Here is a 26,318-nt window from a genome sequence, read left to right as displayed (position 1 = left end):
CTTCCACAAGATCATACCGAAACCAAAAATGTATGTCTTTATCACGCAGCTCCGTAAGAATGTTTTCATCAAAAACTAACTCGACATGTACATCTCTTATGTGGACATGTGATATTGCATGACCCATGGCCGTCGTCCATCAAGATCATGGAATGTAATTCCAATTATAAGAAGTATTTTCTTTATATAACCCGTGTAACACACAAAAACTTAAACTAGTAATGAAATAAAAAGAAAACACGAGTCGTGACGTGGCATTCTTTCGCGCCCAACACATGGTATCATATGTTACAGGAGTTAAAGCAAAAATTAATTTTTACAAGTCACTATTAGGTTAAACTTATTATTCTAGCTTTATTTGGTAGACATGTTTTTTAATCTTTTTAGTGACCAGATTCGTACTTTCGAATGGCTATAGTATAACTAAATATAAATACACAAAAGAGAAAGTGAAAGAATATATGTAATTATATTAATAAATTAACAGTCAAATAATCAAACAAATAAAAAAATCTAGAATGGCAAACCTTAAGACTCGAGTCCTTGAGTTGGAGTAAAGAAGTCTTGGTCTCTTGGTAGTTGGTACGCTACAAAAAAGGCTAAAACCAGAAAGAAAGCATAAAGAAGACTGCCCATTACCAACCTTAAAGAGTACTATTAAAACCATTTGTGCCTTAAAGATCTACGGGCATATTGAAACGACTTTTTGCCGAGTATAAATTTACTAACTTTTACTACTGATCGCCCAAAAGTATAATTGTCCTACAACAACATTCTTTAATGGCTTTAAATTGCATGATGCGCACCTATGCATTTGGTCCAAAAATCTGATGCGCGATGGGAGTGCATCACATATGCGATGCGCTCTTTATAAAAAAATACTAAAAAAATATTTTACATAATAACTTATAAAAACATACTTAAAGTAAAACAAATGACGTAATAAGAAGATAAGAGTTGTGTTTTTTGGTTCAAATCAAGCATGCTAAAATGTTTCTAGAATCACAAAAAGTGTTTAAGGGTCCAAATTAAGCATACTAAGATATTAATTATTGAAAAACCCAACCCATTTCATAAAATCTGGAAAAAGAACATAAGAAACAATGTTGTGTGCATCATAGCACATTATGCGACGAGTGCATTATGCGAAATTGGCACAATATTCTCGTATCACGTAAACACAACGCATCAGATGTGGTGATGTGTTCTCATCGGCGCACCGGACGCATCACGCATTATGCGAGCATTTTAAAACCAATCTTTTGTAATCTTGAAGACTCATTGAAGTATAACTACAAATAATCTCTTCAAGACGTGCTGTTATCTGTTATAAATTCCGTTCTAAGTTGCTACATAATAAAAAAGCATGAAGGTTAATACAGACCGAGGTTCAGGTCTCGCTCTACTGTTCTTCCCAAATATACCGATTGTCTAAATAGTGTCTTAACCCGCCAAAAAATCCGTGCTTCTACGTTCTGAGCAAGAAATACGATGAATAAGAAAATCAACAAAATATTTAAACATAAATGTTAGCTTTGCTATTGGTGGGATTTAATGATGATGATGACTATCATGTTATTCAAAACAACATTTCATTTACAAAAAAAAAAAAAAGGATTCTTCTTACCTTAAAATCATGCCTTTTCTTTCGATAAGGTTTTGGGGAGGTCCTCCACTCAATCTGTTTTTGTTTAATAATCTGTTACATTAAAATCACTATATATTAATCAAGAAAAATGCATGTCTAGACCAACGCTCTCAAAAACAGCAGAACAGCTTACAGTTCACGAAGGTTTGGAAGTGTGCCTAGAGCATCTGGGAACGGCCCCTCGAATTCGTTTTCATCAAGATGTCTTTTCCGCACGTTCAGAAAAAAACAGGAAAGTTAGAAAAAATGCTTAAACCAAATGTAAATTAAGGATAATAATCGTAACAGTAACAGTAACGGATAACAATCCAGCACTTACAGGATTTCCAAAGACTTCAATGGACTCAAATCAGGGATAGGACCCGTTAACTTGTTCATGCTTAGCCGACTGCATATATAAAATATGTGAAACTATATTTTTTTTGTTGAGTTATTTGACCAAAAAAGAATTACTTACATTTCTTTAAGAGCAGTCAATCCTGCAATTTCTTTAGGTAATGTCCCTATTAGTGAGAGCCCCTTTAGGTTCCTAATAATGCATATGAAACACATTAGTGCTAGAACTTGCATTGGATTATTGGCGATTTATAAGAGACGGGTTGTTTTAAACTATGATGATGACAAGTGGGTCATCTTTGACAACAACTTCAGTGTCTTGAATTTCACAAACTAACTAAGGCTTCTGTCATTTAGCTGTCACTTTGTATAGAATCAAATGTCACGACTTCACTTTTGCAGATGTCGCTAGTTAAGGTTAATGTTGCTATCATAACCAACGACTTCAACATATAAATGACAAAACACGTGGTACTACAGTTGCTGTCTAAGATAACGAATCACCCATTTGTAATTTTAACCAATAAGTGACCCGTTATCATCATTACATTTCAAAGCACCTATCTTCAACCTGCCCGAAATTTATGAAAGAATAAATTTTCATTTTTGTCTCTGAGGTTTGGCCAGTTTTGCGACTTTCGTATAGTTTTGCCGCATCTGGATCCAAAAGGTTTGAAAACTTGCCATTTTCATCCAGCTTGTTAACTCCATCCATTTTCTCCGTTAAGTTAGGGGTATTTCCTTCTTTTTTGTTAACTTAAAGGGCAAATCGGTCTTTTTCACTTTATATTAAAAAGACTGAATTGCCCTTTAAGTTAACAAAAAAGACCGAAATGCCCCTCATTTAATGGAGAAAAATGGATAGAGTTAACTAGTTGGATGAAAATGGCAAGATTTCAAACCTTTTGGATCCAGATGCGGAAAAACAAACCTTTGGACGAAAGTCGCAAAACTGGCCAAACCTTAGGGACAAAAATGACATTTTACTCTTTCTGATATTAAAAGGACTTACGAATCGTGATCACTTACAAACTGGTAACCCGTATTTCTTTCCCTTCAGAACAGCCTATTCCCAACCAAGGATGTTCTTTCGGCAAGCATGGATCTCCGTTCCAATCATCTGGCGGGTTTCTTATGCTTTGCCTCAACATTTGCAATGCCATTACTGCAAATTCATACTTCAAATCACTAACTAGTAATACTCTAGCTAAAAACCAAGAAAGATTGTCGAGAATTCAATTTATTTGCAAAATTTGAGAGAATTTAGAATCACCATGGTACCATCTCTACCAAGAGTTGTTCCAGCAAGAGGCAAGATCTGATAAATCTCCCCGGCGTTAATCGTGGGGCCCACTGGCATATCACTTCTTGGAGTCAAAGTAATCTGTGTGTCACCGGAGAGCGGCCATTCCGTGCCGTAAACCGTCACACCTTTCGTCGTGACATTAAGATCCTGATAAAAAGTTTCACTGTTGATGAGAACGGTGAATACTCTCCAACTATAAGGACTAGTACTCCGGCTGTCCTGGAAGTACAACGCCACATAGTAGCGGTTGGTAGGCAGAGAAAATGGCGGCCACTGTAACGTCAGATTCTTCCCTCGGCTGGTTGTTGCTCCGCTGAGGAATACCTTTGCTGGTGGCCGGTTCCAAAATTCTGATGAGGTTACGTTTGCGTGCGCCTCAACTGCAGGGTTTCCATCGACAAACGGTTGCCAGTACCGGTTGAACGGATCATCTGGAAAACTAATACATGTATTCATTATTCCGTTAGAATCAATCGAAATAGTAGATCTAGGGCTTTATTTATTAAAAAACGAACACATAATTGATATATCTATTTCATACTGTACAAAATCACCTGGAAAACTAATTGATATATTCACTATTTCGTTTGAACTAATCAAATTAATGGATCTAGGGCTTTATTTATTAAAAAACAAACACATAATATATTCATACTGTACAAAATCACCTGGAAACTAGTTAATATATTCAGTCTTCCGTTAGAAATGATCAAATTAGTCGATCTAGGGATTTAATCATTCAAAAAACGAACGCAAAATTGAGGAATCTGTTTCAAACCGTACAAAATCACTTAAAAACTAGTTGATATATTCAGTATTTCATTTGAACTGATCAAATTAGTCGATCTAGGACTTTATATATTCAAAAACGAACACATAATTGATGAATCTATCTCATACCGTAACAAATCACCTGGAAAACTAGTTGATACATTCAGTATTTCCATAGAAATGATCAAATTAGTAGATCTAGGGCTTAACTAATTCAAAAATCACCTGGAAAACTAGTTGACATGTTCATTATTCCGTTAAAATTAATCAAATCTGTAGATCTAGGGCTTGACTAATTCAAAAATGAGCACATAACTTATTGATGTAACCGTTTCATACCGTACAATATCACCATCAAAAGCAAAAATACTCCTCGCAACCGTAACCAATCCATACTTGCCAAAATCCGTCGAATTATACAACGACGAATCGAGATCCAACACCTCTAACGAATTAATAAACGGATTCGAACCAGATTTCGTGTGTTCGTTACACGCAAAACACACGCTAACCGTTTTATCATTAGCCGTTACAATAATCTCGTAATACGAGCTGAGTCCGTTCCGGTAATCCTCCGTCGTGTTAACGGTGCTCCACGTTGTTCCGTCAATAATTTGATCGAAAATCGGAGGCTCAGTGCCGCCGTCGAAACCACCGTAAAAGTAGGTGGTGCGGATGAGGAATTTGGCGCCGTTAGTGACCGGAAAGGTGTAGCAGTGTTTGCCGTTTTTGCCGTAAGGGAAGTAGCGGAGAGTGGTGAGGACGGAGAGGATGTCGGTGCGGTTTAGGGTTTTGAGGGTTCCGGTGACGGTGTAGGAGTCGTCTTTTGTGTATTTGATGCCGTCTTGTACGAGGTCGTTTTTGGAACCGCAGTTTATGAGGTAGCCGCGAAGAGGCGGTGGTGGTTGGCCGGCGGTTAGGGTGCTAAGAAGCGATAACAGGAAGATGGGGATGGACATGGTGAGGAAGATACAGAGTTTGCGTTCATTTGAATTTTGTTTTGGGGTTACAGAGGATGAATATTTGCATATTTGGGGAGGGGTCGTTATTGACCGTTGAGAAAACCATTAATATGAAATCTGTAAAGAAATAGTATCTTTTTTAACCTTTACAAATGATTATTTGAAACGATAACTCAATTAAAAAACTAAGTAACGTGGTATGGACGTAGATATCATCATTGATTTCGTGTGGATGTGGTCATTCACATGACTTGGGGCTTAAAAATCGTTATTTGCGCTTTTTGATCTTAAAAGTTGAAAATTTGTTGCTTTATGACATTTGTTACTAGTTGAACGGTGTGGACAAGTTATTTAAGGCCACACAGAGTTGCCCTGGCAAGACCCCTTCGGCAATGTGTAGCATCATGCGGCAAGTAAAAGACAAGTAGTGAAGAAAGTTGATGTGACGCTGATGTGGAGGAGAGATGTGTTATAGTAAGGCCACACGGGATGGCACGTTATTTTACCGTGATTTTTTCTATCACTCGTTATAACACCGTCGCCTCCACTCCCCTTTCACGCGTTATAGTTCAACGCGTCGACTTTATCACACGTTGAATTCAAAAAATGGAACGTTTGAATTTGACCGTTTGGCATTTTTTTACCGTTTGAATTTGTAGGTTTTTATATAAAATCCAAATTATTCCCCCCCCCCCCCCCCATTCAATTAAAAAACTCTCCAATTCAATTCCAAAACTCTCTAAAAACTCAACTCAAAAATAATACAACAAAAATGGAAGGATCAAGCAAGAGACGTGGGGGTGCGAAAAAAAGAGGTTCGGGTACGAAGAAAAATCCCGTAAGACCCAAGGTTCGAGCGAATCTTGGCGAGCCGACGCGCTTTAGGTTGCAAGACGAACCCGACCAAGTCCCACCCTTTCAAACCCAACAATATCCACCCTTTCAATCGCAAACGTATCAAAACCAACCCTTCGTCCCACCGTTTCAACCTCACCAATTTCATCCCCAAACGTATCAAACCCAACCCTACACACTCGACCCACTACTAGAAGACAACACCCTCATCCATCTTTTGGCAAACGCGTATCGTGAACCACAACAAAGTCTTGACGAGGAAGAGGAAGAGGAAGAAGAAGAAGAAAATGATGACGTTCAAGAAATCGTCCCAACCGTCCGACAACATTGGACGACCGAGGAGGAGGTGTCCTTGGTGAAGGCGTACTTGCACATCTCGGAGAGCAAGAAACATGCCAACGAGCAAAGAAAAGAAACATTTTGGAGACGGGTCATTAATCATTTTGTCCGACTTCCTGGTGCAAAGCAACGAAACATGGATCAAATGACGTCGAAATGGACGGATTTGAACGGGAAAATTAGTAAGTTCAACGCTTGTTTCATTCAAAAGGTATGTATTTTTTATAAACTTTAAATTTTTTTTAAACTCTTATTTAAAAAAAGAAACTGTTTAAAAAAAACGAAAACTGTTTTTTTTAATAAAACCAAAAACTGTTTTTTTTTATAAAACAGAATTTTTTTTTTTATAAAACAGAAAAAAAATTAATAAAACAGAAAACTGTTTTTTTTAATAAAACAGAAAACAGTTTTTTTAATAAAACAGAAAACTGTTTTTTTAATAAAACAGAAAACAGTTTTTTTAATAAAACAGAAAACTGTTTTTTTTATAAAAAAGAAAGCTGTTTTTTTAATAAAACAGAGAACAGTTTTTTTTTATAAAAAAGAAAGCTGTTTTTTTTAATAAAACAGAAAACTGTTTTTTTTTATAAAAAAGAAAGCTGTTTTTCTAATAAAACAGAAAACAGTTTTTTATATAAAAAAAAGAAAGCTGTTTTTTTTAATAAAACAGAAAAATGTTTTTTTTTATAAAACAGATTTTTTTAAATATATTACCTTTTTATATTTTATGTAGAACCAAAACCCACAAAGTGGAGCGAGCGAGGCGACAATCATGCAACAAGCCACCGAAGAGTATTGCCGACTGTACAAAAAGAGGGGGTTTCCACACGTGGCGGCATGGGAAGTTGCGAGAAATCATCCGAAGTGGGTCCCCGTTGAGTTGGTTGACATGCGTGGTCCTACGGCTCCAAAAAAACGAGGAGGTTCGAAAAGATCAAAGACATCCGATTCGGGGAACTACACGACTTCCGCGTCGGATAACTTGCCCCAAATGAACTTAAACGACGACCCCCTTGACGAACCCGATCAACCCGTTGACGACCCCGTTGAAGAAGATACACCTACAAGGCCACGACGCAAGAAAAGTGGCGAATCGTCAAGCAAAGGGAAGGAAGCGGTGGCGGAGTCGATCTTCAGAATCGAAGAGCAGAAAATGACCCAATTCAAGAAGGCTGAACAAAGAAAAGAAACAATGATGTCCCTAAAAGTTGAACGCGAGCAGGCGTACAAGGAGCACTTGAAAACGATTGAAAGACAAAATGATTTAAAAATCTTGTGTGAAAACCACGCCCATCTCGATGAACCGTTCAAGTCAATTGTCATTCAACAAAAGCGCGAGATTTGCGCAAAGTGGGGTTGGGAGATGCCACCCGTTTAGTTGTTTTTTTATTTGGCTATGTAATTTATTTTTTAAGTTTAATGAAATTTATAATTTAGTGTTTTATTGTTAATTTCTAATTTAAAAATGAAAATTAAAAAAATTTGGGAGTGATAGAATTCCATCACTAGTGATACCACCCCCCCTACATTTCTATCACTAGTGATAGAATATTGGGTGATGACATGGCATGATTTGATTGGATAGTGGGAGTGATAGAATTCTATCATTAGTGACCACCCCTCCTCCCCTAAAAACATGCCATGTCATCAACCAAATTTCTATCACTAGTGATAGAATTGTAGGAGGGGTGGAATCACTAGTGATGGAATTCTATCACTCTCAATTTTTTTTTAATTTTCATTTTAAAATTATAAATTTCACTAATTTTTTTAATTTTTTATTTTAAATTAGAAATTAACAATAAAACACTAAAATTAAAAATTTCATTAAATTTAAAACATACTACTTCAATTTAACATACTAGAAACATACAATTTAAAAAAAAAAAAAAAAAAAAAAAACCTACTCCTCGTCTGAATCCGGAAACTCCAAACCTAGAGAACCTACTAGTTCGATTAAATCGAATTTCAACCGAAAGTGAGTTTCTTCGTTACGCAATTGTAAATGGATATCTTGTGGAACTTGAACTTGTGTAGGAGGATCCGGCACCCAATCCGGGGATATTGCACGTCCGTCGTGTTTGATCAGCATATTGTGCAATATGATACATGCATACACTATGCTATGTATTGATTTCTTGGTCATCGAACGAACCGGTCGGTGTAGTATACCCCATCTACCCTTTAAAACATCAAATGCCCTCTCAACATCTTTTCTTGCCGATTCTTGCAATTTTTTGAACGTCTTTTCTTTAGCCTCGACAGGAAATGAGGGAGCTTTCACAAAAACAGACCAAGACGGGTAGATACCATCCACAAGATAAAAGCCTCGTCTGTAATGTCGACCGTTAACATAGAAAGGAGAGGAAGGTACGGTACCATCCGTTACGCTTTGGAACAACGGCGACGTGTGCAACACATTGATGTCGTTGTTTGAACCTGGAACACCGAAATACGAATGCGAAATCCATAAATCATTCGACGCCACCGCTTCTAGTATGATGGTTGGTCTTTTGATGTCTCCCCTCACATACGCCCCTCGCAACTCTCTTGGACAATTTTTCCACTCGATATGTGTACAATCGATGCTACCGAGCATCCCGGGAAAATGCCATCTAGCCTCGTGTGCGGCGTAAATACGTGAGATGTCGTGGCTCGTCGGTTTACGTAAAAACTCGTTAGCATACAACTTAATGACCGCATTGCAAAAAAATTGCAAACATTCACGTGAAGTTCTTTCAGACATAGCTAGGTATTCATCATATTGATCGGGTGGGTTACCTGTCGCTAGTTGGCGAATGGCGGACGTGCATTTTTGTATCGGCGTGAAACTTGGTTTGCCCCTCGCATCGTAACGTTCTTGAAACCATTCCTCGCTTGCTTCGATGTCTCCAACAATCTTTAAAAATAATTCTTTGGGTAAACGAAACCGATCTCTAAACGTTTCGGCATTGTATAGCGGGTTTTCCACAAAATAATCGTTCATCAAAACTTCGTTGGCACGTATACGATCACGGTCGACCATCTTCTTCTTTGGGCGGGACGACTCGGCATCAAGCTCGTTATACACCGACACAAAATAGTTTAGCGTGTCGTTGTCGGAAGACGACTCGGAATCGGTATCGCTAGACATCGGAAACGTCGAATCCGTAGGGAATTCCATTTGAGAAAGATATAAATGGTTGAAAGGTTTTTTTTTTTTTTTTAAAGGATGTAGATTGGTGTGTGAAAAATTGTTTGAAATGGAGATGTTAAATAGATAAATGGTTGAAAGGTTTTTTTTTTTTTAAACATTGTTACCGTTTTAAAACGGTCAAAATTATCCAACGTTCGAAAAAATCAAAAGTTCAACGCGTGACAGACTTAACGCGTTACATTTTCCACGCGTGATGAAACCACCAGCGGCGGTGTAGCGTGATAGTTTCACGCGTTGTCCGAGCTTCATCACGCACCGCCCCGAGTGCTCTAAGTAATATAGTTTTGGATATATATAAGATAAGTTTAAATAAGATAAAGGTGTTAGGGCTTTAAAAGTAGATAAAATTACTATTTATGTATGATTTTTTCAATAATAAAATATAGACGATTTACCATACCATGTTTTAGATCTCTTATATTTACTTTATCTCATTTTTTATTTTATTCACTAACATGTTTTACATCTCTTGTACAGTTGTACTTACCTTTATCTCAGTTTTTATTCACTTTTATATAGAGTTTCTACCCTATAATATATTATACAAGGCATGAAAATTTTCACGCATCTCTTGTTAAAGTCTATTTGATTGGTGTAAAACACACTTATTTTAGACCCAAACAGGTTCCGCTCGAGAAGCGCCTACATAACCAGTCGAGTACTCTTCATCTTCATTTGGGCTCATCGGTTACATCATAGACCAAACCAGCAAACCTGGTCGGTTAAAATATTTTTTGTTTATGTACATACATTCCTAGACTAATCAACCAGATTCATGTAAAGCAATTCATATGCATTAATAAAATGCACCGAAATAGATACAAACATGGGTCAATCGATCAAACAAACAATCCAAACTACCTTATTAAGCTGCACAAACAAGCAAACAACACATACTTCAATCGTTCGTTCTTAGCAAAGCCAATATCCAAAACCTAAAAGAACAGAAAAACAGCCACCAACACAAGAACAAACCACTTAAGACCTCCACAAATCTATTATATACAAACAATGAAGATATGACGATCAATTAAAAACGTGTGTGTGATCTTTTTCCTTTTCCATCAGACAAGCTAAACGACGTCACTTTCTGGGGAGTTGCCACCACCAAAGGAGCTTCTGGTGAGTCAGAAACTGCAAATTTGTCATGCATGAAAAGGCTTTCAATGATGGATTCATTTTTGGTCATGAGTTTATAGCAGTAACAGCTTTTGAGGCCTTGTTGATTCCTGTAGCATTCGTGTGCACTGTTCTTCACTTGCTGGAAATCCCATATCACACTGAATTTTCCTACCGTTGCAACCAGGTGGCGCTCTTGCTTCCCACTTTCAGTCACCTGAAATATAATTTCATAAATGTTATCAATAGATTTAATGATTTCTGCCATTTATATAAACCTATTATACACCCTAACCAGATTTTGTTGGGAAGAGTACAAGAGTTCACATCATTTTCCTGATTTTAGCAACCAACTTTAAAGTTGAAGTAAATTGCCATTTTCATTCCTGAGTTTTGGCTAGTTTTGTGACTTTCATCCCAAGGTTTGTTTTTCCGCATCTGCATCCAAAAGGTTTGAAATCTTGCCATTTTCATCCGGCTCGTTAACTCCATCCATTTTTCTCCGTTAAGTCATTGATACTTTCGTCTTTTTTACCAACTAAAGGGGCAATTCTGTCTATTTCACTTTATGTAAAAAGACCGAATACCCCTGAAAAAGATTGAATTGCCCTTTAAGTTGACAAAAAAGATGGAAATACCCCTGACTTAACGGAGAAAAATGGATGGAGTTAGCGAGCCAGATGATAATGGCAAGATTTCAAACCTTTTGGATCTAGATGCGAAAAAACAAACCTTTGAACGGAATTTGCAAAACTGGCTAAACCTCAGGGACGAAATGGCATTTTACTCTACATATTATAATGGATTTTAACAACCAAGTTGCATTTATAACTAGTTATAAAGATAAATGACATTGTTCAACCCGCAGAAGGTCATTTTTTTTTTTTGCATATTTTATCTGTCATTTTACCGCATTTATATATGACACATGAATACATGATCTCTGATATGATGTTTAATGATTATGTTCATCATTTTATATGTTCATCATTTTATTGTGTATTAACTTCATTATAGAATCAAAAATTCAAAATACTTAGCTGCGTAATCTAGATAATTAGTAACTGCATAATTATGAAAGAAAATGAGGAAACTTACCCATGAAAATCTGCCACCATGAAACTTATTGTGCTTTCCAGCAGTGTGTGCATCCACAGGCGTTAACTTCAGTAATCGTGGAGCCGGAATCTTATTACCCATTCGACCACTAAACCCGGTCTTTGTTTTCCCATCTTTATCAGTAAACAGAGTACATATCAAAATAAGATAAGTATCAGTGGTTCCCAATATCCACTTCCCATCATACGTAACATCAACATGAGTAATCGGCGAACCAAGCCCCGGGAAAGCAGTCTTAGCCTGTCTCATAGAAGTAGTCGAGTACAGCCGTATCTTCCCATCTAAAGAACCAACCACGATTGAACCGTCACCAGTTGTAGCAAAGCATTGGAAATTCGTACCCCGAGAGAACTGGTGCCCTTTGGTCCAATGTAAAACCGGCGAACTGGTTTGAACCATACCTCTTCTATCTCTCATATCCCATTGAGATAACCTGTTATCATCCAAACCCAAGAAAGTGGATTCCGAAGGATCCAGTTGCGACCCCTTTGTATCGTTTGTGATATCCCTCATTGTGATATCTGTCCCATCCTTCTCAAACTTCCATTCCGTAACAACCTTTCCTGTTTCTATATCCAATTGGTTTACGCCGGTTGAATGAGGCTTCCCCTCGTTTTCCGGACACATAAGAATCATGTTGGTCTCACCTCTCATCAACAGAGCCTTCTGAGGCGTTGAATTAAAACCTGAACCCGAACCCAAACCGCTAACCCTTTTACCTCCATTATCAAACTTAACATAAACACCTTTCCCATGAATCCCATGGCTAAAATTCTTCACAACCTGCACACCCGAATCATTAACCAAAAAGCTATTATCCAACGCGCCTAACGCTACACTCTGTATCCCACCATCCGAGGCCGCTTCTTCAAACTCCTCCAACAAATCATTCCCACCCCTAACCGGTGTCCTCCACGCCTCCTCATCCTCCTCCTCCCACATGGAATCATCTGCAACCTCTGGTTTCGCCCACCCGATAAAATCCTTCCCGTACACCTTCACCTTATTCTCATCACTAGCCTTCAATCCGTACACATTCTCAAACAAACAGTTCTGAAAGCTAGTCACAAACTCTCTGTACTCCTCATCACTAAAAAACCTCATAGCCCATACTCCAGAGTCAACAAAGTCAACACGCCGCTGATCCCCAAACATTTTCAATTGCATATCTGTTGAAACCCTAGCCCTAATTTTAGATCCTACTTTCAATATCCAAAATCCACCACTACTCTCATCATCATCAAACTCATCATCATCATCATCATCATCATTATTATTATCATCAATTTTACTAACTCTAACAAACTTATAACTAGTAATTTTGTCAGAAACAATCCATTTAGCTTTAGGAGTGTTACCGCCAACATGAAGGTACAATTTCACGGCGTGCTTCAAATTAGGGTTTTGTACGGACGAGTACTTGAGCTTGAGTGCTTTGAGCTTCGAATCGAGATCATCCACGGCTTTGATCGGAACTGTTTTGTGATCTTCCGGTGCGTCTTCGTACTTGCTGTCGTCTTCTGATTCTGATTGTGAGCGTTCGTCTTCATAATCGTCTGAATCTGAGAGATCGAGGCCTTCGCGACTCTGAGAACCGCCCATGGTTGGTGGTGGAGATGATCGGAGGTTGTTGTTGTTTACCGGTTAACCGGAAATGGATCGGAGATATCGGAAATGATGTGAAATTCAAAAGATAAGAGCGGATATGGAATGTTATGAAACTGAGAAATATCACATAGAAGTTAGTGTTGTTATTTATATGATAGGAATAGGAATCTATATTGCTTTAATCTGACGCGTACACGTGTATACGCTCTTGCTTCTTAGCCAAGAAAAGTGTAGGCGTGTGTGTAGCCGATATTGCATTTTTATTTGTACCGTACAATCTTTTATTTGTAAACCGAATGGCAAAACACTATTACAAACATTGGCGAAGCTTTGAAGGGGCCGAGAGGAGCGCCCGACCCCCGAACTTTTAGCTTAGTAGTGTTATATATGTAGTTTTCGTATAGAAATGATTGGATATATACGTTTTTAACCCTCGGTTCTATAAAAATTTTTGGGTATATACGTTTTCGACCCCCCGGTCAAACATGTCAAGCTTCGCCACTGAATTTACAGAGGAAACTCACTACTCAAAAGTTCATTTTGATAATTGCTCCAGTCAAGAATCAAACTTATAACCTCCACTTTAAATCTTTAATGATGGTAAACCGAATGGCAAAACACCATTACAGAGGAAACTCACCACTCAAAGGTTCACTCTGATAATTGCTCCAGTCAAGAATCAAACTTATAACCTCCACCTTAAAAGAAGATACTACTTGCAATGATGAGATATGTGCTAGACCGAACCGAACACCGTCTATCACCGAATCGATCGTCCCCCGTCAGAGCTCGAATCGTAATCACCAAAGGTAAGACGCCATCGGACCAAGTCGGACGAACCACACAGGAACGATCGACCTAGAGGATCTTCCTTAATTAACTCGGGGCCCACAACTCTAACTGTCTGACAGTGACTGGTTCGGCCATAACTACCTCGCTACGTCAGCGTACCCAAAAGGTATAAATACCCTACTAAGGTCTTCCACAAAGGATAATCGCTACTTTCTCTCTCCAACCTCTCTCTCTCTCCCTGACTTACTCCATCTTCTCCGATACTTATTCTCACACCGAGGTTGGTCACAGAGAGGCCCCCTCCCTGTGACGAGGCTAATGGTGTGTAATCTCCACCGCAGTCACTGTTCCAGCCTCTACGGCTTTACCTGAGTTCGACAGCGCGTTTCTGCTTCGAAATGCAGACCTCCTAAGACAGCAACAACAGCAGCAGCGTGACAAGAGGTTACAGAATCTCCGAGCAAACTTGTTTGGAAACGCTTACCCAGGGGCCAATCCCATTGCTATGAGAATTTTCTCCTCTGGATCAATGGTAAGTCCTGTAATCTCCACTCCTATAACAACGTGTGTTTCACAAGGATTTACTCCTACGAATGCTCTAGTTAATAACGGTCTGTATGACCTGTTTCGCCAGGGATCTTTGGGCCTAAACTCTCAAGATCAGGAGTTAATCATGTCGTATCAACCAACTTCAATGACTTCACAGTCAAAATTAACGTTGAGGATTGCCAAAATGCCGCCGACGCTGAAATTTTACGATGTAACGTCCGATCCGGACGACAATATGTTCGCATTCGTTGGGGCTGCAAAAGTTGAGCAATGGCCTATGCCGGCATGGTGTCATATGTTTGCCCAGACACTCATCGGTTGGCATGAGTGTGGTTTGACGGATTGCCAGAAGGATCGATCAACCACTTCGAAGATTTTCGGCGAATTTTTCTACAGAATTTTTTCCAACAAAGACGTTGTTCAAAGGATGTCACCTAGGTTCACCATATAAAGCGTCGCGAAGGCGAGTCGGAGGAAGATTTCCTCGATTGGTTCAATAGAGAAAACATGCAGATCACTGCGCGTCTCCGGGTTCTGTCAGGGGGTATGAAATAACCAGCTCGTAGAAAAGATCCACGAAGATTTACCAAAAACCATGGAGGTGCTTATGGAACGAGCTCGAGCCCTTGTTCGAGGAAAGAGTACCTGCGGGCAGTCGAACGAAGCAGCAGCAAAAAATGCAAAAGCTCAAACCTCGTCATGGAGACGAAATGCATCACCACCAAAAGACGGAAACAGTAGCTGGAATCGAAACCGGAGCCCGTACCAAAAGCCTAATCAGAACAATTTCCGAACCGGTCATGTACGGTTTAATACCTTCTCCGAGCTGTCGAAGTCACCAAGTGAGATCCTCAGCACCGAAGCTACCCGATTCCCTGTCCCTCTGAAGCAGTGTCCTACGTCCGACAAGCACTCCAAGAAATACTGTGAGTATCATAGAGACAAAGGGCACACAACTGTAAGACCCAGCTTACTAAAACTAGATTAATGATATAAAGCTTGCATTTAATACAAAACTATTGAGTTTACAAAAAAAAAAAAAAAAAAAACTTTCATGATTTTAAGACCATACCTAATCATAATATTTACGTTATAACCCTACTAATGAAATATTTAAGTCATAACAAAAGATGTTTACATATCCTTAAAGCAAAATAGATCAAATGCGGAAGCGTTGATTTGTGTGTTCGGTTCGGATGCACTTGCTTGATCATCATCCACCTTCCTGATACCTAGAAACTAAAATTTGGGTAAACATTAGTATTAAAGTCCTTGGAAATTAACATAATTGAAACTATGTTCAAACACAAATTCGAGTAACCAAAAACATAAAAATTCAGCATTTATAACTGGGCGCTACCGTAACTTACGGTAGCCGCCGTAAGTTACAGTGGCCCATGGGTAACAAATGTCTGTCGTAACTCAGTAGAAAACCACCGTAACAATTCACTGGCTACCGTAAGTTACGGTGTACATTCATTCTTGTCTTTGCAGTTTTGCCAATTCATTTCCTACATCATCGTACTTTAATTTCGAACACGTTTTTTCACATGACCAAGGCTAATTACTCATATCTAGATTTTTCCAACTATCACGTCTCGCTTCTCTCTCGAGGGATTGCATACGCACTAACTTACATGCTTGTTTCCAAGGATTCGAACTTGCCTTTTTATGCTACTTGACATGCTTAAACTTTTGAACTTAACTCCTGTATTAGGGGTTAAATTTCTCAAGTAGTTTAGCGTGTCCGCTACACGGCTTACGCTTTGTTTATAACCAATCATCAAGTGATGGTAACCAACATCAAAGTTTACTCTTCAACTTGTTTTGACCCGTTCTACTTGTTTAAAGCACGTAGTCACTTTCGTGACATATTGGTTTATCTTGTTTACCATGTTTCAACATGACAACATAAAACTAACAATTAAACTTAATGTAACGAAACGGTAAATTTCGTACCTTTAGGGCACACCTTTCCCACGCGTATTCCCTCCGGTTTGTCTGCTTGACGATCCGGACTCTTTGCCTAAAGAGTTCAATTTACAATTGGTTTAGAACTCTTTTCATGTTTATTAACGCATCATTATAAACAATAATCAAATCTGCATTTTCATTCTTTTATATTATTATTTTTTTATCTAAATCCCCACTTAGGCATTTCAACGAACACCTAGCGGGTCAGATTTTCACATAGTCATTACCAAGTTCATGACTTGTAATTATCATCTAATTTCACTTTAATTAGTCAATTTTACATACATCTTGACATCAATATTTCTGAAATTACTTCTTAATTTCAGATTGTGCAAGAGCAAGAGTTATAATTCTAATATCTAACAAGTTTCTTCAAGCTCACCAATCACTTTCAATGGTGATTATGAAACCCTACAAGTATTATGCAAGATTTTGTCAAGAAATCATCTAGGGTTTGTTCCTAAACCTCATAACCCTTCTAATTTCATCCATGCATCAGTAATCAAGCTAAATTTTCGTTCTTCACATTTAACCTAGAATTTAAGATGCAGCAAAATACCAAAATTTTACATACCTTTTGATCCCTACGACGAGGTGATCATTAATTTATGTTTAGAACTTGATTTAGAGCGAATTAGGGGCTTCAATTTTGTGAATTTTGTGTGAAACTAGGGTTTGGTGGAGAACCCTTGTCGCCCCCTGCTTCTTTGATCGACCAGACACACCCAAGGTGTGTCTTTGGTGTGTTTACATTTTGTTTTATGAGATAAAGTTTCAAATTTAGCAACATAGGTCCCTCTGGTTTTGTTTAACTTAAAGTTGGGTTGTTTTAACTCTATTACAAGTTACTTCTAGACTTTTAGTTAACTAGGTTAGGAAATCCTAGTTAGTTAATTCTGTCATCCAAAATCGCAATGGGCCTTACCACATAGTTTAATCTGTCATCCACCTCGATATCGTCGTAGTGGATATAAGTCGTCTCATCGGCTAGACATTTCCGAAGATGTGACACATGAAATGTGCTATGAATTTCGCTTAATTCCTCCGGTAGCTCAAGGCGGTAAGATACCTTTCCTACTCATTCAACAATCGTGCCCGATAAATCTTGGGCTCAATTTCCCTCTCTTTCTAAACCGGATAACCCCCTTCCATGGGGATACTTTGAGCATGACTTTGTCGCCAACCTGGAACTCGATTGGTCTCCTCCTTTTGTCAGCATACGATTTTTGTCTATCTTGAGCCGCTTTCAAGTGAGCCCGAACCGCATCAATCTTTTCATTAGTGGCTCGTACTATATCTTGGTGGACAAGTTCACGTGGGCCCACCTCACCCCAACATACCGGGGTTCGACATTTCCTACCATAGAGCATTTCGTACGGTGCCATCCCAATACTAACATGGTAGCTGTTGTTATAAGAAAACTCGACCAAGGGTAGATAGACATCCCAGCTGCCTCCAAAGTCGATTATACATGCCCATAGCATGTCTTCCAACGTTTGTATTGTTCTTTCACTCTGTCCATCCGTCTGAGGATGGTACACAGTACTGATGAACAATTTGGTTCCCATTTGTTCTTGGAAATCTCACCAGAATTTTGAAGTGAACCGGGTATCCCTATCGGACACGATGGATACCGGTACTCCATGGCGTGCTATTATCTCATTAGTGTAAACTTCTGACATCTTTTCTGACGTATAAGTCTCACGAATTGGAATGAAGTGAGCACTTTTCGTCAATTTATCTACAACTACCCATATAGCATCGAAACCACGGTTCGTCTTTGGTAGTTGGTTAATAGGTCCATCGTAACATGTTCCCATTTCCAAACCGGGATTTCTAATGGTTGGAGTTTACCGTATGGCTTTTGGTGCTCCGCCTTGACTTGTAGACATGTCAAACACTTTTCCACGTATTTCATGGCATCTCTTTTCATTCCGGGCCACCAATAGTTTTGTTTTAAGTCGTTATACATCTTGGTCGCTCCCGGATGAATGGAATAACGGGACTTGTGAGCTTCATCAAGTAGAAGCTTTTTAACTCCACATGTGTTAGAACACACATTCTATTGAAACGTGTCTTCAAGCCGTGACTGCCTACCTCGAGATCTTTAACTTGGCCAACAATCCTTTCCTTTCTCCAGTTTTCCGTCTTAACTGCTTCATCTTGTGCTTCTCGGATTCATTCTAGTAAGCCCGAGGTCACAATGAGCTGCATCGATCGTACCCGTATCAGGGTATAATCTGCCTTTCTACTCAACGCATCAGCCACTACGTTGGCTTTCCCGGGGTGGTAGTGTATTTCACAATCGTAATCCTTGACCGTTTCCAACCACCGCCTTTGTCTCATGTTTAATTCCTTCTGATCGAAGAAATATTTCAAACTTTTATGGTCGGTAAAGATTGTACATTTTACTCCATATAAGTAATGCCTCCATATTTTTAAAGCAAACACTACTGCCGCCAGTTCCAAGTCGTGAGTCGGGTATTTCTTTTCATGGATCTTCAATTTCCTCGAGGCGTAGGCGATGACCTTGCCTCGTTGCATTAAAACACATCCGAGCCCCGAGTGTGACGCATCCGAGTAAACCACCATGTCGTCAACTCCTTCCGGTAATGTTAACACTGGAGCGTGAGTTAACTTTTCCTTGAGCATTTGGAAGGCTTCCTCCTGCTCGATGCCCCATACAAACTTTTCCTCCTTGCGAGTTCATTTGGTCAATGGTAAAGCAATTTGGAGAAATCTGGTATGAATCTCCTATAATATCCCGCGATCCCTAAAAAGCTTCGGATTTCCGAGGAATTCCTTGGAACGTTCCATTTTGACACGGCTTCTACTTTCGACGGATCTACTAGTACCCCATTGGCACTAATGATATGCCCAAGGAATTGCACCTCTCGTGGCCAGAAGGCACACTTTGTGAATTTTGCATAGAGCTTTTCTCGTCTGAGTGTCTCTAACACTTCTTGCAAATGATCCATATGCTCAGCTTCATTCTTCGAATACACTAAAATGTCATCGATAAATACAATTACCGACTTATCCAGCATGGGTCTGCAAACCCGGTTCATGAGATCCATGAAAGCCGCGGGTGCATTAGTCAACCCAAAGGGCATTACAAGGAACTCATAATGCCCGTACCGCGTACGAAAGGTCGTCTTCGGTATGTCTTTCTCGTTGACTCTCAATTGATGATAACCAGATCTGAGATCGATCTTGGAAAACTAACTTGCTCCCTGTAGCTGGTCAAACAAGTCATCTATTCTTGGAAGCGGGTATCGATTCTTCACCGTGAGTTTGTTTAACTCTCGGTAATCGATACACATACGCATACTACCGTCCTTCTTTTTCACAAATAGGACTGGTGCGCCCCACGAGGACACACTCGGTCGGATAAATCCTTTGTCGAGCAATTCTTGGATTTGAGACATCAATTCTTGTAGTTCTGACGGCGCAAGTCGATACGGCGCCTTCGCCACGGGTTTGGCGCCCAGAATCAATTCGATCCCGAACTCCACTTCCCGTTCTGGTGGTATTCCCGGTAATTCTTCTGGGAACACATCTTCATAATCCAGTACCACCGGCACGTCTCCAATTTTGAGGGACTCTTTCTCCAATTCGCTTGCGTATACCATGAAGGCCTTGCATCCGTGCTTCATAAGTTTGTGGGCTTCTAGTATCGAGCACACCACCAGGTTACCCCCTTTTTCACCGTATATCGTAACGTGCTTTCCGCTAGGAGACGTTAGTTTTATTTCCTTCCGGAAACAAACTACTTTTGCGTGGAATCGGGACAACCAATCCATCCCCACAATGACTTGGAATTCTCCCATCGACATCGGGATCAAATCTATCGTGTATTCTTCGTCATCAATGCTCAATTTACAGTTTTCACATACATCACCAATAATAAAGCTCTTGTTATTACCTATCTCTACTTCTAAAGGCATAGGTAATTTCGTTAGAACAAATGAAGGATGCCGAATAAATCCATATGAAATAAAGGATTTATTCGCACCCGTATCAAATAACACACGTGCGGGAATCGAGTTTACAGTAAATATACCTGAGACCACTTCAGGTTCGACTTTTGCTTCTGCAGCGGTCAATTGGAAAGATCTTGCTTTTGCTTTCGGGGTTTCACCTTTCGAGTCTTGCCCATCTTTCTTTCCAACCAGTTCCGGGCATTCCGATCTTTTGTGACCCGGTCGGTAACAATTGTAACAAACAGTCACTTTCTCCGGGCATGATATAGCCATATGTCCCGTTTTTTGGCATATGGGACAAGGCTTATCCTTGAAGCGACATTCGCCTTTATGACCCTTCCCGCAAATTTTGCAACTTGGCGACCCACCTTTTGTATCCGATTTCTTCGCTGTTTCATTTGTTCGTGCTTTCTTGGTAGGGCTTGGATTTACATCTTGTGCCCTCCGTTCACCCCGTTCAATGCTCTTTTTCAGTTCGATCTCCCTTTCCCGAGCAGCATTAATGATCTCGGTAAGGGTTTCGTGTTTTGAAGGGGTTATATAAACTCCCTATATTCTGCGCTCAACATGTTATGGTAGTAGTATATCTTTTGTTCTTCGTTTGTCACCAGTTCACTGTAGAACTTCATCTTGTCCATAAACGTTGCCGTAATCTTGTCTATGATTTCGCCCTTTTGCCTAAGTTGCACGACCTCTTCTTTGATTTTATTTACAACCGCCTTGGGACTATGATGTTTAAGAAATGGCGTCTTAAACTCTTCCCATGTCATGACCTTAGCAGCTTCACTACCAATCTCTCTCTTTTTGTTATCCCACCAATTTTTCGCTTGACTCCTTAGTTGACCCGTACCATAGGCTACGTAGTCATCTTCGTCACAATGGGTCCTCTCAAATACCCCTTCGATATCACTTAGCCATCGTTGGCACACTATTGGATCAACCTCTCCATTATATATTGGTGGTTTACATGCCATGAATTCCTTGTATGAACAAGGCTTTCGTCCTCCGGGCTTTTCCTTTGCTGAATTTGAATCATCTTCCAATTTCTTGATTCTCTCGTCTACTATTGATAAAACTGTGTTTTGAATTTTATCAATAAAGCCCGACAAACTGTTTTCGATCGCCTTTCCAACCTCTTCGGCAATCACTTCCCTCATTTGTTCGGTGACTCTTGGCACCGCATCATCATTACCTCCATCCGCCATCTTTATTACTGAAATGTTTACATAGATTGTTAAACATTCCATTTATAACACATGCTTTACTTGTTTTGATTCAATCAAGTTCATAACTTGATTCAGTCGTTCTTGTTTCATGCATTTCTTGTGTTTGAGTGAGCTTACACACTCTTTTCATGCATATTTATTCATGATTTATTTCTATATTCTCTAAATTTACTTAAACGATTAAGTCTTACCGGATGCTTGATCAAGCTTGAACCGAACACACCTTGTTAATAACCTGGCGCTCTGATAACCAACTTGTAAAACCCAGCTTACTAAAACTAGATTAATGATATAAAGCTTGCATTTAATACAAAACTATTGAGTTTACAAAAAAAAAAAAAAACTTTCATGATCTTAAAACCATACCTAATCATAATATTTACGTTATAACCCTACTAATGAAATATTTAAGTCATAACTAAAGATGTTTACATATCCTTAAAACAAAATAGATCAAATGCGGAAGCGTTGATTTGTGTGTTCGGTTCGGATGCACTTGCTTGATCATCATCCACCTTCTTGATACCTAGAAACTAAAATTTGGGTAAACATTGGTATTAAAGTCCTTGGAAATTAACATAATCGAAACTATGTTCAAAAACAAATTCGAGTAACCAAAAATATAAAAATTCAGCATTTATAACTGGGCGCTACCGTAACTTACGGGAGCCGCCGTAAGTTACAGTGGCCCCTGGGTAACAAAGGTCTGTCGTAACTCAGTAGAAAACCACCGTAACAATTCACTAGCTACCGTAAGTTACGGTAGCACCGTAACTTACGGTAGCTGTTGTACATTCATTCTTGTCTTTGTAGTTTTGCCGATTCATTTCCTACATCATCGTACTTTAATTTCGAACACGTTTTTCACATGACCAAGGCTAATTACTCATATCTAGATTTTTCCAACTATCACGTCTCGCTTCCCTCTTGAGGGATTGCATACGCACTAACTTACATGCTTGTTTCCAAGGATTCGAACTTGCCTTTTTATGCTACTTGACATGCTTAAACTTTTGAACTTAACTCCTGTATTAGGGGTTAAATTTCTCAACTAGTTTAGCGTGTCCACTACACGGCTTACACTTTGTTTATAACCAATCATCAAGTGATGGTAACCAACATCAAAGTTTACTCTTCAACTTGTTTTGACCCGTTCTACTTGTTTAAAGCACGTAGTCACTTTCGTGACATATTGGTTTATCTTGTTTACCATGTTTCAACATGACAACATAAAACTAACAATTAAACTTAATGTAACGAAACCGTAAATTTCGTACCTTTATGGCACACCTTTCCCACGCGTATTCCCTCCGGTTTGTCCGCTTGACGATCCGGACTCTTTGCCTAAAGAGTTCAATTTACAATTGGTTTAGAACTCTTTTCATGTTTATTAACGCATCATTATAAACAATAATCAAATCTGCATTTTCATTCTTTTATATTATTATTTTTTTATCTAAATCCCCACTTAGGCATTTCAACAAACACCTAGCGGGTCAGATTTTCACATATTCATTACCAAGTTCATGACTTGTAATTATCATCTAATTTCAGTTCAATTAGTCAATTTTACATACATCTTGACATCAATATTTCTGAAATTACTTCTTAATTTCAGATTGTGCAAGAGCAAGAGTTATAGTTCTAATATCTAACAAGTTTCTTCAAGCTCACCAATCACTTTCAATGGTGATTATGAAACCCTACAAGTATTATGCAAGATTTTGTCAAGAAATCATCTAGGGTTTGTTCCTAAACCTCATAACCCTTCTAATTTCATCCATGCATCACTAATCAAGCTAAATTTTCGTTCTTCACATTTAACCTAGAATTTAAGATGCTGCAAAATACCAAAATTTTACATACCTTTTGATCCCTACGACGAGGTGATTACTAATTTGTGTTTAGAACTTGATTTAGAGCGAACTAGGGGCTTCAATTTTGTGAATTTTGTGTAAAACTAGGGTTTGGTGGAGAACCCTTGTCGCCCCCTGCTTCTTTGATCGACCAGACACACCCAAGGTGTGTCTTTGGTGTGTTTACATTTTGTTTTATGAGATAAAGTTTCAAATTTAGCAACATAGGTCCCTCTGGTTTTGTTTAACTTAAAGTTGGGTTGTTTTAACTCTATTACAAGTTACTTCTAGACTTTTAGTTAACTAGGTTAGGAATTCCTAGTTAGTTAATTCTTGCTTATTTATACTTTATAATTCTAATATAAAGTTTTATATTTTCGGGGTGTTACAACAACTGATGAATGTTTGGCATTAAAACAAGAGATCGAGAAAGCCGTACGCTCCGATAAACTCTCCCACCTCATAAAAGAGGTAAAAGATGGCAAGAAATCAGCAGCGGTAGCTGACAATCCGAACACCGAAGATGGTATAAACATTATCCGAACCACCGAACCTAGAGGAATCAAGAGGTCAAACCAGCATAGGGCCGCCTGGATGCACTAGCCAATGTACTTTCCAGCAATCGATCCTGATGACGCTCGTGATGGCCCAATTACCATCTCTGCTATAATCGCAGGACACCTTGTCCGGCGAATATACGTAGATGGAGGAAGTGCCTATGAGATAATGTTCTTACAATGTTTTCAGCAATTAGCTCCACAAACAAAGAAGAAGCTCATCGAAGTATCCACTCCACTGATAAGTTTTTCAGGAGAAGTTGTCAGCCCAATCGGGCAAATCACCCTCCCGACTACGTTTAAAGATGATAACAAGAGCCGAACTGTTCAACTCACATTCCTGATTGTTGGCTCCAATTATGCACACAACATAATACTTGGATGACCAGGAATGAGAGCTCTTGGGGCTATCAGTTCTATGATACACAGAGCCATAAAATTCCCTACCGAATCTGGGGTTGCCACCATTCTTTCCGAATCAAGCTCGTTCGTAACAGAAGTCAGGCATGCAGCAGGGATAGGTGCACAAAAGTCAGAAGTTCCTACGGAATTATGGGCAATCAATCCAGAACTTCCGGAGCAGCAGGTGGCGATCGGAGCCCAACTCTCAAAACGAACGAAAAAGCTCCTATGGGAGTTGCTCACCAACTCGATCGACGTATTCGCTTGGCAGCACTCCGACATGCATGGGGTCCCCAGGTCCATGGCTCAGCATCGGTTGAATGTAAAAGAGTCGATCAAACCAATAGCACAGAGAAGAAGGCACATGGCTCCAGACAGTGCCAAATCGATCGCGAAGGACGTGAAGAGGCTCCTAGACGCTGGAATTATTCGAGAAGTCCTTTATCAGACCTGGGTTTCCAACCCGGTCATGGTACGGAAAAAGGACAACTCCTGGAGAATGTGCATCGACTATACAGACTTAAACAATGCGTGCCCGAAGGATTATTTTCCGTTGACGGAGATCGACGAAAAAATCGACTCCGTCGCCACATTCAGATTAAAGTGCTTTCTAAACGCTTACAAAGTCTATCACCAGATACAGATGGCGGTCGAAGACGAAGACAAAACAACCATTGTTACAAATGAAGGGATATACTGTTTTTCGAAAATGCCTTTCAAGCTGAAAAACGCCGGTGCGACGTACCAACGGTTAATGAACAAAGCTTTCAAAGACCAGATCGATCGGAATTTGGAGGTGTATGCCGATGACATCGTGATTAAGAGTAGCAATGAAGAAATCATGCTAAAAGACACCCTTGAAACACTCACCAGACTCAGAAGTATTAACATGAAAGCTAAATCCAAAGAAGTGTATGTTCGGAGTGGATGAGGGAAAAATTCTTGGGAGTGATGGTAGGATCACGGGGCCTACGAGCCAAACCAGAAAAGGTGGACGCCGTTGTTACGATGAAACCTCCAACTTCGGTGAAGGAAATCCAGTCCTTAAATGGTCAAAGGAAGCGACTCAAGCCTTTGAAGAACTAAAAGTTTGTTTGAGTACATTACCAACTCCCACTGTTCAAGAAAAAGACGAAGTGCTGACGGTTTATCTAGCGGCATTACACGGCGCGATCAGCGTGGTTTTGGTCGCTCACCGAACTGGATCCCAAATCCCCATCTACTACATCAGTCGAACATTGAAAGATTACGAAACGAGGTATCCAAATTTGAAAAAACTAGCTTTGGCACTAGTGCATGCTTCACGGAGACTCCGGTGATATTTTCAGGCCCATCCAATTGAGGTCCGAACGGACCAAAGAATCCAACATGTGTTACGAAGGCTTGAAGTATCAGGCCGGATGGCCAAATGGGCAATTGAACTGGGAACCTTCGACATTACGTTTCGGACCAAAGGTCCTTTAAAAGGGCAGGTGATAGCAGATTTTCTTGTGGAAATGCCGGAGGATAACGAAGCAGTTGCAGATCCGGAGCAGACCTCCAAAAAGCCTTGGTCACTGTATACGGATGGAGCTTCGAGCGCCGAAGGCGCGGGTGCAGGATTAATATTGACCGACCCAACGAGGCCGAATACGAGGTATTATTAGCTGGGCTCCGACTAGCAGCAAAAGTCGGAGCGAAAAATGTCGTAGCACACATCGAGTCATTGATCGTAGCAAAC

General features: G+C 39.5%; 2 protein-coding genes across 4 annotated transcripts; both read right to left on the bottom strand.

The window, feature by feature from the left end:
• Positions 1-445: 445 nt before the first annotated feature.
• On the bottom strand, positions 446-5,139 carry LOC110878686 (receptor-like protein kinase At3g21340). Of its 3 annotated transcripts, XR_002558153.2 has the most exons (9): positions 4,401-5,136; positions 3,266-3,729; positions 3,014-3,149; positions 2,106-2,177; positions 1,968-2,036; positions 1,782-1,853; positions 1,628-1,699; positions 1,385-1,475; positions 446-599 (listed from the first exon to the last, which is right to left on the bottom strand). XR_002558153.2 is itself a non-coding variant. In XM_022127037.2 (8 exons), exons 1-8 carry the CDS (start codon positions 5,018-5,020, stop codon positions 1,469-1,471), a joined length of 1,512 nt encoding a protein of 503 aa, XP_021982729.1. In that variant the 5' UTR covers positions 5,021-5,136; the 3' UTR covers positions 446-1,468. The 3 variants fall into 3 exon arrangements, 1 of the variants encoding a protein (XP_021982729.1); XM_022127037.2 differs by having other exon boundaries at positions 446-1,475; XR_004884160.1 differs by lacking the exons at positions 446-599; positions 1,385-1,475; positions 1,628-1,699; positions 1,782-1,853 and having other exon boundaries at positions 2,019-2,036; positions 2,997-3,149; positions 4,401-5,139.
• A 5,104-nt stretch (positions 5,140-10,243) lies between these two features.
• On the bottom strand, positions 10,244-13,394 carry LOC110878687 (protein CYPRO4). The gene is made up of 2 exons (XM_022127038.2): positions 11,631-13,394; positions 10,244-10,749 (listed from the first exon to the last, which is right to left on the bottom strand). Exons 1-2 carry the CDS (start codon positions 13,251-13,253, stop codon positions 10,444-10,446), a joined length of 1,929 nt encoding a protein of 642 aa, XP_021982730.1. The 5' UTR covers positions 13,254-13,394; the 3' UTR covers positions 10,244-10,443.
• Between the last annotated feature and the right edge of the window lie 12,924 nt (positions 13,395-26,318).

The sequence above is a fragment of the Helianthus annuus genome, chromosome 16, assembly GCF_002127325.2.
Source record: "Helianthus annuus cultivar XRQ/B chromosome 16, HanXRQr2.0-SUNRISE, whole genome shotgun sequence".
NCBI lineage: Eukaryota > Viridiplantae > Streptophyta > Magnoliopsida > Asterales > Asteraceae > Helianthus > Helianthus annuus.
This window is presented reverse-complemented; position numbering and strand designations above follow the sequence as displayed.